The sequence below is a fragment of the Alligator mississippiensis genome, chromosome 4, assembly GCF_030867095.1.
Source record: "Alligator mississippiensis isolate rAllMis1 chromosome 4, rAllMis1, whole genome shotgun sequence".
NCBI lineage: Eukaryota > Metazoa > Chordata > Crocodylia > Alligatoridae > Alligator > Alligator mississippiensis.
In genome coordinates, this window is record NC_081827.1 from 57,917,382 (window position 1) to 57,932,317 (window position 14,936).

Genomic DNA, 14,936 nt, shown 5'->3' on the forward strand with positions numbered 1-14,936 from the left:
TGTAACCCCCAGGGGCGCCTTGGTGAATAAATACTCACCAATTCCCTTCTGTGCCCCCGTGATGAACTTATAGGCAGCCACAAGGTCACCTCTCAACCTTCTCTTGCAGAGGCTGAAAAGGTCCAGTTGCTCTAGTCTCTCGTCGTAGGGCTTGGTCTGCCGGCCCTTAACCATACGAGCGGCCCATCTCTGGACCCTCTCCAGGTTATCCACATCTCTCTTGAATTGTGGCGCCCAGAATTGCAGGCAGTACTCCAACTGTGGTCTGACCAGCGCCCGATAGAGGGGAAGTATCACCTCCTTGGATCTATTCGTCATGCATCTGCTCATGCACAATAAAGTGCCATTGGCTTTTCTGATGGCTTCGTCACACTGCTGACTCATGTTCATCTTGGAGTCCGCTAGGACTCCAAGATCCCTTTCCACTTCCGTGCCACCCAGCAGGTCATTCCCTAGGCTGTAGGTGTGCTGGACATTTTTCCTCCCTAGGTGCAGCACTTTGCATTTCTCCTTGTTGAACTGCATTCTGTTGTTTTCTGCCCACTTGTCCAGCCTATCCAGGTCTGCCTGCAGCTGTTCCCTGCTCTCCGGCGTGTCCACTTCTCCCCATAGCTTTGTGTCATCTGCAAACTTGGACAGAGTACATTTCACTCCCTCGTCCAAGTCGCTGATGAAGACATTAAAGAGTATCGGTCCAAGGACCAAGCCCTGCAGGACCCCACTGCCCACACCCCTCCAGGTTGAAGCCGACCCATCCACTATGACTCTCTGGGTGCAACCCTCCAGCCAATTCACCACCCACTGGACTGTGTAGTCATCCAAGTCACAGCCTCTTAACTTGTTCACCAGTACGGGGTGGGATACCATATCAAAGGCCTTCCAGAAGTTTAAGTATACGACATCCACCCCTCCTCCTGTGTCCAGGCGTTTTGTAACCTGGTCATAAAAAGAGACTAGACTGGTCAGGCACGATCTGCCTGCCACAAACCCGTGCTGGTTTCCCCTCAGCATAATTTGTCCTGCCGGGCTCTCGCATATGTGAGCCTTGATAATTTTTTCAAAGATTTTGCCAAGGATGGAGGTGAGACTGACTGGCCTATAGTTGCCCGGGTCCTCCTTCCTCCCCTTCTTGAAAATGGGGACCACATTGGCCCTTTTCCAGTCCTCCGGGACTTGGCCCGTGCGCCACAAGCGTTCGAATATTCCCGCCAGTGGCTCTGCAATGATGTCGGCCAGTGCCTTCAGCACCCTTGGATGGAGCTCATCCGGGCCTGCCGACTTAAAGGCATCCAGTTCTTCCAAGTGACTCTGCACCATCTCAGGGTCTACGCATGGAAGTCTGGCGCCTTGCTGCTGCCTCTCTACAATCCCAGTGAGAGACTTGTCCTGCCCCTCACTTAGGAACACTGAGGCAAAGAACTCATTGAGTTCAGCCTTGTCCCCCCTGTCCGTCACCAATTGTTTCTGCCCATTTAGCAGGGGTCCTATTCCTCCCTGGGCCTTCCTTTTACTCCCTATATATCTAAAAATTAATTTCTTGTTGTCCTTTACTTGGGATGCCATCCTCAGCTCCATGGTAGCTTTGGCCCGTCTAACTGCCTCCCTACAAGCACGAGCAGAGGAGGTATATTCATCTTTGGTGAGCTCTCCCTGTTTCCACTTTTTGTGTGCTCCCTTTTTGGCCCTTAGGCTGCCCTGGATTTCTGCAGTCAGCCAGGGAAGCCTCCTGGCCCCTTTCCCTCTTTTACCCCGCACGGGGATTGTCTCGCTTTGTACCCAAAGGATCGTTTCCTTAAGGCACAGCCACCCTTCTTGGGCTCCCATCATTTCAAAACTCCTACTCTGCAGTGAGTCCTTGACTAATCTCCTGAGTTCATTTAAATCAGCTTTCCTAAAGTCTAGTACTTTCACCCTACTAGTTACCTTACCCACTCGATGTCTTATGGTGAATTCTATTATTAGGTGATCACTGTCCCCCAGATGGCTACCAATCTGTAGGTCCCCTACCATGTCATCCCCTGTTGCCAATACCAGATCCAGTACGGCATTCCCCCTAGTGGGACCATGTACCTCCTGTGTCAGGTGGAGGTCCTGTACACAGGTTAGAAACCTGCGTGAGCAGTGGGACTTTGCCGTCTGTGTCTCCCAGCAGATGTCTGGGTAGTTTGGGTCCCCCATGACTACTGCCTCTTTAGCTTTTATGGCCTCTGAGAGCTGCCTCAGGAGCCCTGCATCTATTTCTTCCCCACGTAGTTCATTTATATCCATTAATGTAATTGTTCTTCTCCCTTTCTAGTGTTTTACCCTCCCCTTAGTGCACTCGTAGACAGCAATTGTGTCCCCTTCCAACCTTTATTTTGCTACCCTAAAAGACAAGATCTTTTAATCTACTTTCATATGAACGGCTCTCTATTACCCTGACTATCCTAGTAGCCCTCCTCTGCATCCACTCTCAGTTCATCTTTCTTGAACATGGGTGATCTCTGGGCAAGGTCTCATGAATGTCCTGACTTGAAACAGGAATTAATTTGGAAAAGTCATGGACTATGTTGCACAAGAGGTCAGATTAGTTTACTATAATTATTCCTTCTGCTTTTAAAAATACATGAATCTGTGGTCACTTTCAATTTGAAGATGGAAGTTGTAATTCAGGGATATAGTGTTAGGCTTTGCAGAATGCAATTAAAGAAATGTCAGATAAATATCAAGATCTTCTAAGTTAGATCTATTAGACTGAAAGAAGGAAACAAACAAAAAAAACCCATTTACTTCAGTCATGTAGTCCACCAAGTACTGATATTCCAAGGTTTAAATTTAGGCTTGGTACTTCTGAGTTAAGAATGTTATTGAACTAGCTCAAACAATCATGTGATAGCTGTCAGGAGAGAGCAGCAAAACAGAACAAAACAGCTTAAAAAGGAGCAGGTATACGAGTCCAAAAATAAGCTTGACCAATTTTCATTTAATCCAAATGGCAGTGGTAACAGGAAGCTTGAATTTTTTCCTGGAAAGACAGTGGTGCAGTAGATTATGGTACAGTTTTTTCTGTTTAAATACAGAGCTATGAGACTGAAAAAAAGACTATGCACAGACCTGAAGTGTGCATATACTAAAACTTAACATAAACAATGCTCATCAACTACAAGAGCATTCTGGTCTAGGGTTTTTGCATCTTACTAAGGCCGATTACCCAACTTTGGAGATTACTTTTAATCTCTAAAACCCCCAACACGTTATATTTAAGACACAATGAACAGGTTAATTGTACCTTAAATAGAAACCCAGCCACACATGCAATTCAATTTAATGTGTGATAACGTTATGGCTTGTTTACTGCACTATTTCACATATAATATGGAATAACTTTGTGACTCGTTTGTGTCATGCCTTAAATTGAATGTGTGACCAGGACCTAAAAGAAGTCCTGAAATGACTAGTCAGTTTCATCAAATTATGCAGTTAAACGGAATACAATTTGGTTATAAAGCAAACAGTGGGCTCATTTATTCCTTTTCAAAGGCAAATACAGGGGAGAGCCCACCACAACAACCTGAGTCTGATAATTCAGCCCAAAGCCAGATGTTCACCAGTCTGAGTGCTCAGAAGTAGGTCCTGAGGACAAGCCTAAAGCAGCCTATCCCCAGCAGGCCTGAAGGCAGCCATTTACTTCCCCCCCACCCTTCCTTACGATAGCAATCAGAAAACTGGAGAAGAGTGACTAATTAAACCTGGAATATTAAGGAATCTTGTGAGTGAGATGAATTTTGGAGATGTGGCAAATACTGCTGAAGACTGAGAACAAAACAAAATAACTTAGGAAAATCTGAAACAGTGACTTGGTCTGGAGAAATGGATGATGATATAGTTGAAGGAGAAAATGGCAGTAAACAAAACCTTGGATGAAATTATAATGAAATACAAGAAAACACAGAAATCTCTCTATATTGGGCCAATATGCTTTCAACTGTAGCACTTTATAAGTAGTTTCTAATCTGAAGATTTCAAAGAACTTCATGGAGATGGAGGAGAATCATCCCTGCATATGACTGTTTTCAATTTGAAAAAAGTCTGAATAACTTAGAAACCTAGAAACACTGTGCAACTGATACACAGTTATACTGCAAGTCAGAGGCAGAATTTTAAAGGATGACCACTGATTTCCAATCCCACACTTAATCTCCTAAAGAGGGGATGAAGATGCAAATCTGAAAAACAGAGTGAATTACCTCTACTTCCACAATTTAGGTAAGGCAAAATGACCTTTTTCACAAAGTTAAATTCTTGGACAAGAACAGACATAAAAAGCATCCACCAGAAATTAAGATTCAAGCTGATTACAAACCCTATCTTCAGTGAAAGTGAACTCTCTTCCACTTTACCCATATTGTAAGAGTCTTTGACACATGTAGCATCACAGATTTGAAACTCTTACGCATACTTTCAGCTGTTAATTATTTTCTTTTAGCAAGAAAATATTTCAATAGTGGTATAATTTGGTACTGTAAGAAAATTAAATCAAGAAACCTAAGTTAATAAAATGATTTATATGTTGCTGAAATACAATCTTACTGAACATTAATTCAAGTGAATGAGCTTTTGAAAGTAAGAATCAAAATAAAGAAATGGTGTAGCGTGTATCACTGTGTCTTCGTACTTAATCTCGTAGCACCACCTCCTGGTCATACTTCTATACACACTTTCTACAACATTTAAGGTTTGATTGTTAATTTTCCAATATACTACAAAAAAGGGACATGGTGTGCAATTTTCTCAGACAAGTATACTGTGAAATGCAAATAAGCTTAAATATCTATCAGCTGGTTTATAACTTTCTGCAAAAGACTGGCTTGTTACTAGTTCAACATTTCTCCAATTCAAGAATGCAGTTAAAAAAACAACCCCCCCAAAAACCCCACAGCTAAATGTGAACCAAGGTAGCTACTGATTTAGCTAAAGCTTATTTCTTATGTAACAGTGGCTGCATCTACATGAGACACTGACTGCGCAGTTGTTACTGAACAGTCATTTACTTGTATATGTACTGGAGTTCCTGCACAGTAGCGGCGCCAAATGGCTTTTAGGTGGCACTGACTGTGCAGTAGCTCATTACTACTGCGCGGTAGCATTATGTCACACTTCCTGCCACATGATGCTACTGCACAGTAGTAACGAGCTAACAGTCAGAGAGTCTCATGTAGACTCAGCGACTGATCCCAGAGAGAATGCATGGTACAAATTAACTTTACTTTTGAAAAAATAATGCTTTATTTAAAACCTTTTTTCATAATTTGAATAGGAAAAAATACTAACAAAGCAGTCTGTACCTTGAAATACTTTCTTCTGATACGTGTCATGTTCATTAACATTACTCCAGAATTTATTCCAGTTTTTCCATAGTAGGGATGTCTAGCAAATCGATTATACCACCCGATACGAGGCTCCTCGTGTTCTGGCGCCATTGCAGCAATTTGTGTGGAATTAAATTTTTTCAGAAATGACCAAATATCATCAACAGGTCTCAAAAACAGGATATCAGTATCAACATACAGTAGTGAGTCCACATCTCTGAGGATCAACTGTGAGGGAAAGATGTTTAAAATCAAACTTGAGATGACTCATTAAACACCTCCAACAAAAGCTGGGCAACATTCACTCTTGCTCACAACTCCTATAAACTAATTTATATGTACTAGTTTATTTTCACTGTATGCAAATTAATTATCTTCAGATTCAGAGTGTACAAATCATGTTATTATTAATAACTCACTTTGTCTAGTATTTACTGGAGTGAAAACAGAAAATCAGAAACCTGACATACAACATTTAAGACACAGTGACTGGGGAAATGAGGAAAGGAAATTTTGTTTTTAATGCTGCTAAATAAAAAAAACAAAACAGTTCCATTCAGAGCATTTTGTAAAATGTTACACAGATATTGTTTAGAAGCAGTTTTCCACAAAATTTGTCAAAGATTAGGTAAATTAAGAACATAAATCTTAATGAATTCATATATAAACAATATGTATTGTACACTACTGTGAAATAAACCAACTTACTGGCAAGAACAACCGTTGCGAAGCACAGGGCTTAAACAGTTTCTTCCATTCTGCTGCACTCTCAGTAGGAAATGTTATTGGATACAAGGTATAATTATGTTTTCCTTGATATGAGAAGCCATCAAGCTAAGAACAAAATATAAGGTACTGTTTAAACTTATTTTTAATGGAAAGCATAAAAACCATCAGAAAGAGCATAGAAAGAACCAACCATTTAGACTTGTAAATTAAATGGAAGATATGCAAAAATCTGTACCAATTTCACCTCTTCTCTCCTCCAAACTCGGGTTGTTTCAGTTCTACAAAATCATTTAAGGGTATTGTTCAAGTATTCCGATGTTGAACAAAAAAAAAAAAAAAAAGCAATCCTCAAAGGCCTTCAAAGCAAGAGCAAGTCAACAATAGGATATAAAAGGAGACAATACAAACACTATACAAAGTGCTCATCTAGTAGAAAATTTACTAAAGGAAATTAGTACATGGATTTAGTCACATTGTTCTACTCCTGAACAATTTTATGTAATTTTACCATCAGTGTAAAGTATCAAATTGCAAAAATAATCCAGCCTTCCAGTTGTGCGCCAATGACTCAATTACTGCCTCAGTATGTTCATCTGGCCAGAACTTTCTACTTGACAGCTGGAGTTTGCCAAAAGGAGGCATAATCTAATTCACAGCTGTCAGACATTTGGACCTGTAGGCCCAATCTAGTCTGAATGACTTCACATGGGCTGAACAACCCGCATCCAGCAGTGTGCAAATGGCTTGTCAGCATTGCCGTTGATGCAGGTCCAAAACCCATGGGGTGAATGCTGCCACCTCTTTTTCCCCCTACCACCTAGTTAAGTCACCAACAGTGATCAAAATTCCCAAATCTGGTAGCAGCAAAGGGGTGTGAGGGTTTGTGGTGGCAGCATTCAGGTTCTGAGTTTTGGAGTTGCACCAATGCAGATTTATGATGAATTCCAATTCAATCACTCATTCTCAATATCCTGTGCTCCAAAATAGTCTCTGATGTCCTTGGTGATTATTCCAACTACTATGAAGTCAATCTCTCAAAATCTGTACCATGCATCTCAGATGTTCCAGATATGTACAAATAATCAAATACCCTACTTCTTGCATACCACATGCCCCCAAGGCAAAATGCAGAAGAAACGATTTTTCCAGAGTTGCGGCTGCACAGAACATGTTCAGAGCCTAGTTTTTAACTCACTCATCCTCCTTTTCCTGAGTAACCAAAAAGTTGAAGCCCTAGCTGCTACTGAAGACTGATCTATGATTCAGAAAAGAGCTGAAGTGTCTTCAGAGCTGTGAAACAGAAAATGAGAGTCCAGGAGCAACTAGCAGACAGCAAAATCACTGAAGAAAGGTTAGTTGGATTACTGGAACATTAAGACCATTAAAAAGGAAAGTTTATCATTAATACCTGTGGAGTGAAGAACAATGAGTCGTTAAGTCAACTGACTCCCTCAGCTTCCTGAACAGAAATATCATTGCTGCTGCCTGGTTCAGCAAGAATCAAAGTGGGGTGTTTGCATTCCGCACAGAAAAAACAGTTTCCCTGTGCAAACATGCATCCCAGTTTTAGGGAGATGATTTTGGGGAAATGGTGCATATGGTATGCAATTATGGGATTTACTGGGCCTGAGACAAACCAGCTAGGAATAGAAGTTACACATAAACTGATTTAAGTGATCAGAAATTGGTTTAAACCTGTAATAGAACAGAAGCTCAGTGCACATAAATCAGATTCAAAATGGCCAAAATAGTTTAAAATAAACATGACTGAAAGTAGTATCAGACTTATCTGATTCGGGTGAAACTGGTTTACGAAACTTCTGTTCCAGACTCCTTCCTGGTTCAAATGAAATCAGAGACCCTCAGCATCCCAGCATGCTTTGGAGCTCTGGGCTGTGCTGTGTGCTCCAGACAGCAGGGCTGGTCCTGCCCCTCTGCTCCCTAGGTGAAGCAGTGAGGGCTGGCTGACAAAGGTGGGGGGGAGGCGGGCAAGCCCAGCTGGGGCTGCAACCCAGTCTGCAGGGGGGGAGGACTGCCCCCCCAGGCAAACCTTGCCGGGGTCTGGAGCCAGGAAGGGGGATTCCCCCTTCCCCGGCTTAAACTCACTGCTGGTTGTGACTGTGGACTATAAATCCAAGAGGCACCCAGAAGCAGAAAGAAGAAGTGATGAGCAGCCCTGCAGAGTTCTGCTGCTGTGATTGTGGACTGCAAATCCCAGAGACCTCAGGGGCAGCAGGAAGAGGACAGGAACACACAGCCCATGCTGGCTATGTGCCAGAGAGCAATGCTCTAGAGTCCCCCAGGTCTGGCCTGATCCACTGCAGGCATGTGGCTGTATTTCCTGAATAAAAGGTAAATATCTGTTCACTTATGTCTCAATTTAATCTGTGCAGTTTAGACTAACCTGCAAAGACTGAATCAATTCAGCCTCAGGCTTTTTGACTGTCTATAATTGGCCACCAACTCTATGTTCAAGTAGCTAAGGCATTCACCTAGGATAAATGAGGCCCAAGTTCCCTGATCATCCACATGACTGTCCTAACCACAGATGGACCTGAGTAACCTACTGTTTCAATAACATTTTCATCAGGAAACATCATCAGTCATTTTTCACAGATCTGGTGAATCAGTAAAATGATATGCTGAAAAAATTCCCAAATAGCTCTATATAGGACTTCTGCATCATGCTACCACATTTAACAAACACACCTAACACCCACTCAAAAACAACGTGACCTGTACCCCTCAGTAAGCTATAGCTGACTTAATACACGGCTGAGGTACTTACTGTGACTCTGAATCTGCTGTGTAGTTGTTCCTCTGCAAAAATATGGAACTGTAGAGGTTTGACACTGAAAATAATGGCAGATCTCAACATAGTAACAGTCTCCTCCAGCCTTTCACCACAGGCAACCACTGCAAGGTGCATTTTCTCTGCCGGTTGATTTTTCATAAAATTGTATCTAATGCAAAAATATTTTTAAAATAGTTAAATCCTTGATGGGCATAATATCATTAATTTAGATCAAGGATATTTCATTAAAAAAACAAACAAAAAAAATCATATGAAAATAGGATGAGCAATCCCACAATTGCATATAGGTCAAATATTAAGAACACTCACAGAAAGAAATACCCACTTTTATTGAAACGCTTTCAATCTTCATCATAAATAATTCCATCAAGAGTTATATTAAAATTGAAGAGTAACACAGGTAAAAGGTACAAAAATGCTCATTTTAAAGGTTCCAGGACAACCTTAAATTTTGTGCATTAAATCTTTTGTTTTAAATGAACACTCTAGTAAGATATGCTAAGCGTTCCGGAGAAAGAGAAAAAAAAAGTTTATAATAAACCAGTTGACTAGAGCTGACTGGCACTTACTAACTTATCAACCTTTTTTAGGCAATGCCACAGAAATATTATTTATTAAAAGTCCATCTGCATGTATAAAGGAATTTTCCATAACATGAAATGACATACTAGACAGACTGTGGAGGTGAATGCAAGGGGAGCAGAGCTACTAAGGAAGAGGGAAATAGGGGTTGAGTAGCAAGGATAGCCAGAGCTCAGCTCCTTAAGTGTTTTAGAACACAGACCCATCCCAGCTCTACCTGCTCTGTCTCCCTGCATCACTAAACAGCTCCCAGGCCCTACATGCTACCATACTCTTCTCAGGTACCTTTCACTCACTTATCACCATAACCTACCACAGCTCTGTTTAAGTGCATGCTCCCTTCTGTCTATATTCTTGCTATTCACCATGCTCCCCTATCACATTCAAACCTTAAATAGTGATACATATACATGTTTAAAAGCAGAAGCATAGGGAAAGTGTACCTCAGAGGCCAAGTTTACAAGTAAAGTTGTTGAAGTAAAGGAAATTAAATTTAGAGAAGAGAAATTATAAAATAACATCGATATATTCTTATTATCTATGTAAACCAAGAAAACAATACATAAGAAATCTGGTTTACGTCAAGTCAATATGCTATTCTGCTTATCCAGTCTACATACAATGTAAACAGAAAGGAAATAAGGTTTATATTATCCACCCACCCACCCACATTTCATTCATCAGTTACCCTTCTCAACTTCAGCTATTTTCCTCCACCCATAGACTGTACAATCAATGCACAGCTTTAACTAGATGTATTGGCCATAATAATTAAAACACATGACTCCTTAACTATGTCAAGATGGAAATGTGGTTGGGAATAAGTTCTGCTACAGCACATCATGATTCACTATACTTTGGTCTGCTGTGCATGGATATCATGAAACTACTGTTATCCATTTGAGGACATAGATGTGATCCGTAAATTGGATGCTACTTATTTTATTAGGTGCTTGTAAACCATTTGTATTTGGGCTCCCCACATTCGTTTCTCATTCAACTGTACTCACACGATCCTTTCCTAACTGTGGTAACATTAGCATGTTGCACCTACAGAAAGCACTTACAAGAGAAAGTGGTAGGGCTGGAGTACTGCTAGAGCCATTATGATCCAGAAAGTGTATGAGGCAAGGATTTTTTGTGTTATCTTTTCTTGGACCAAATGTATCATTGGGAGTGCTGCTGGACAAGCTATTGGTTATTTACTTATACAGGAAAGTAGCTTTAACAATCTACTTTTGTTACACAATTATTTTAATCAAAATCACCAGCTTAGCGTAACTACCCTAACTGTCCAAATCATCAGCACACATTCTGAAGAGTATTTTAAGTCTACAGAAAATATTTTGGAATTCTCTCCTCTAAAAATATCATTCAACATGTTTAGTTAATTCTTTTCAACCTATACTTAATTTCTAGGTATCTAGTGCTAATTTTAAGGCAAATATAAATGTTGTTTGTGGGGAATCTCTCTGATGCATATTGTCACAAATTTTATGAGTTTAGGACCCATTCATCATTTGTTGGAATATGCTAAAATTAAATGAGAAATGTTAGCTTAGGTTCAAGAATTGTTCACGCATATAATTTAAATCCATTTTCTTCTGAATCACTTATTTTTAAGCAGCAATACAGGTTTTGATGCATTTCTCAAATAGGTCAATTTTTGCTTCAATCTGATACTCTAACCTTGAAATGGTCATGCAATGTTCATGACACATGGATGAAAACATTAAATTACAAAATCTTGCAAGGAGAGAGAGAAAGATCATTTACCAATTAGGAAACTTATCCAAAGTAATGATGCTTATCAAGCAACATTCAACCACATTCCCCAGCCTCAGAAACCCACTAAAAGTAAATGCTATTTTATGGCCATCATTTTTCATTTGTGCGTCTGATCTCTAAATATAGCTTAACACCACAAACTACATGACAGTTATGCACGAAACTGGGTGCATTTACACATGCGCCCAATTGCGCAGTTGTTAATGCGCAGTCATTTAGAACTTCCTTTAGTACTGCACAGTCCCAGTGGCACACAGATAATTTCTGACCCTACTGCGCAGCAGCAATAAGCTACTGTGCAGTAAGCAGCAGTCACAGCTCATGTCCCCCAACACTACGTCGCCATAGCTACAGTGAAGTAGCATATTGCGCAGACAAGCCTGCTGTCTTCATAAAATATATATCAAATGTCACAACACTTTTTACAACCAAGCATAGGAGGTTACTCATAAAGGAAAAAAATGTTAAACTAGATCTTAAACAAAAATTGATGCATCACACAGAAACATTACTGTATTTTCTTGCATGCCACAAGTCCCCAAATAAGATACTACACACACTGTTTTTTGGAAGACAAAATGTAGGAAAAAAAAAAAGATTTTTTTCCAGAATCATGGCATAGAACTGGCTTTTTAAGGGAGAGGCTGGGCTGAAAACTGGCTGCCCCTTCTCTCTGGGACAGCAAACAAGAGGGGTGAAGTCCTGTGTTACTGGTTTCATAGCTGCTGTCAGTAACTTTTGGATGCTCAGCCAAAGTTACTGCTAATTCATAGCTGCTAAAGGAGTGACACCTTTTCAGCCCTGCATCTCCATGCACGCACGCAAACACTTATTTAAAAGAGCACCCATTCCCACAAAACCTGTCACAGTGACTACCAAGTCAACAAAAATTGATTTGCAGAACACCTAAGCTCAACACAAGATTTAAAGTTACAAATTGTAAAAACAAAGCCACAACAACTTAAAAACACCTCCGAAAAGAGTAAGTGAATAGTCCTTCAAGGTCTTATTAAAGTACTTTATTTTCTTCCTCCCTACAATAGCAGAACTCTGAAACACCAACCACTGCTAAAGCAAAAAAAAAAGAAAAAAAATCACATATAACAACAAGAGCAACCAATATAAATGCAAAGCAGACTGAATATGATTACAAGAGCTCAGATCCAAAATAGTACCACTGTATTTTGAAGATGCTCCAAGAACCAAATTAGCCTCACCACAAATCTAGTGAAAATTGGATAACAATAATCAAGTTTCAAGGTACAGGAGCATGCACTATCACAAGGCCATCATGCAATAAGGATATAACCTACAAAACTACAGATGTTAAGTTTTTTTAATCATGTACAATCTAGAATTTTCCATAAACATGGCATAATCAAAATCAAGCTAGACATAAGGAAAAACTTCTTTACAGGTCAAGTACTGAGTGTTTGGAACAGGTTCTCTCCAGAGGTGGTATAGTCACCCACCCTGGCAATCTTCAAAAAACATCCTGATGCCCATTTTGCTGGGGTCAGCTGATCCCAACAGTCTTTCCTGCCCAAGTGCAGGTGGGTGGGACCCAATTATCTGTAAGGTCCCTTCCAGCCCCTAACAACTATGAAAATATCAAGACAACTCTAAAATGGCAGCGGTACTGCACAACTTTAACTGTGTATTAATTAAATAGTTGGGTAAACTACTCTACCATATAACTAAACAAACATGAGAATAATCAAGTGCGTAACCCATAAAACTTGGTCTAATACCTGGTCAAAAAAAAAAAAAAATCACACGAAAATGCACACTCTGAAACCATATCTCCAAATCATCAGTAGCAAATTTACCCCTGAATTAACCAGTTATATCTCTACCAATTTCAAACGGTTGTCTGTACATAGCACCTCCTAATTTAGTTCTTTGGTTCACCAAATGATATCCAAGACTACTTTGTGGGATATCACAATTGACTGCCCTACTGGCTACTGGAACATCTGGCATAAAGCCAAAAATTAGACCTTTTTACACTTGACTTTTCCAGAGACCAGGATCTTCTTCAAGATCCCCTTGTACTTTTTGCACTATTCAACCACAAGATGAGTTAGTCAAAAATCCTTGTAGCCACCCATCACTGTGCTGACCAGAGCCATAAAGAAATCCTCGACTTAATCACACCCTGAAGACAGGCAAGCGTACAGGAGACCCCGAACAAGATACTTCAGAACCAGGACAGAATACCACCAGCAAAGCCCAAGACAAGGAAGGTGGCGCACAAGCTCAGCAACAAGAGTGCAAGTGGGATTAGGTAGGCCTTGACCATATTGAAAGAGACGCAGGGCTTATCAGTAGGAATATCCAGGTCAAGCCAAAAGTACAGCAGTCCGTGCTGAATCACCAAATAATGGCCTTGCCACTCTACCTCACCATGTGCCAAATGCACACCCACCCCCCACTTTCCTCAATGTGGAGGTACACACCACACTTGCTTTTGCCCCTCAAGAATATATCCTTCTGGAGCAAATAACATACTAGTAGCAGTATCTATGGTTTCAGCTATTTCACCAGGGTAAGGAAAACAGCTTCCTGTGAGCTGAGATCCTTCAATACCCATCACCTCCAAGCCTGACCTGATGCCTTGCCATTCCAGCCATCAGCAACACGAGTCTTGAACAGCATACGAGGAATACATGGACATGTAACTGTATGACGGTTAAAGTGTGTGCATGTATAATGTCCAGACAAGTCCGGACATAGGACTAGGCCTTCTAACCAATCAGGACAGTGGCTTTTAACCTTTTGTCCCTGCACACCAGAATCAGGCCCCACACCAACCCATGTGGTCCAATCTAGCACAGGACCATAGTCTGTGGGGCTCCCCACTGCCCTGCAGGCCAGATGACAGGGCACCAAGAGATGAATCTGGCTTACAGCCCAGGGGTTGAGCACCCCTGATCTAGGGCAATACAAATAAATAGTGATTATGGGAACTAAACTCTCAGACACAAGATTTTCATGACTATCTAAAAGCATTAAATTTTTTAAATGAAAATGTAAACTGTTAAGTTTAATACATTTCTGAAACTACTGATCGAGATTTTAATTTTAGCTGTCAACACACAAAGAATTAAATATAAAAAACATAATATTATGCAGTGTTGGAGTGATGTTGTAGACATGATGTTAGGACATATGCCAGGGGCAAGGATTTCGTAGGTGCTATCTTTTATTAGACTACCTGCATGGCTGAGATAGACTTATGCCCCCTCTATAAATGAAACTTTACATTTATAGTTTCATAGTTTGTAGGGTCAGAAGGGACCTGAGCAGACCATCAAGTCCGACCCTCTGCCACGGCAGGAAAGAGTACTGGGGTCAAACGACCCTGGGAAGGTGTTTATCCAGCCTCCTCTTAAAGACCCCCAGGGTAGGAGCCAGCACCACTTCTCTTGGAAGTTGGTTCCAGATCCTAGCCACCCTGACAGTGAAGTAGCGGCCTCCTGATGTCTAGTCTAAATCTACCCTCTGCCAGCTTGTGACTGTTATTTCTAGTCACTCCTGGTAGTGCTCGGGGGAGCAGGGACTCTCCCAACGCTTGCTGGTCCCCCCTGACTAGTTTGTAAACAGCCACTAGATCCCCCCTCAGCCTTCTCTTGTGGAGGCTGAACAGGTTCAGGTCCCTTAGCCTCTCCTCA

At 41.0% G+C, this 14,936-nt stretch overlaps 1 protein-coding gene across 3 annotated transcripts in view; it reads right to left on the reverse strand.

Annotated features, from left to right (window-relative positions):
• GXYLT1 (glucoside xylosyltransferase 1) overlaps positions 1-14,936 on the reverse strand; it is a 53,174-nt gene that overhangs the window by 19,694 nt on the left and 18,544 nt on the right. For all 3 annotated transcript variants that reach the window (XM_059726015.1, XM_059726016.1, XM_059726017.1), the window contains 3 exons: positions 8,866-9,040; positions 6,057-6,182; positions 5,325-5,576 (listed from right to left, as the gene is read on the reverse strand). In XM_059726015.1, the coding sequence (XP_059581998.1) occupies positions 5,325-5,576; positions 6,057-6,182; positions 8,866-9,040 (553 nt within the window). The remainder of the gene's footprint in view (positions 1-5,324; positions 5,577-6,056; positions 6,183-8,865; positions 9,041-14,936) is intronic.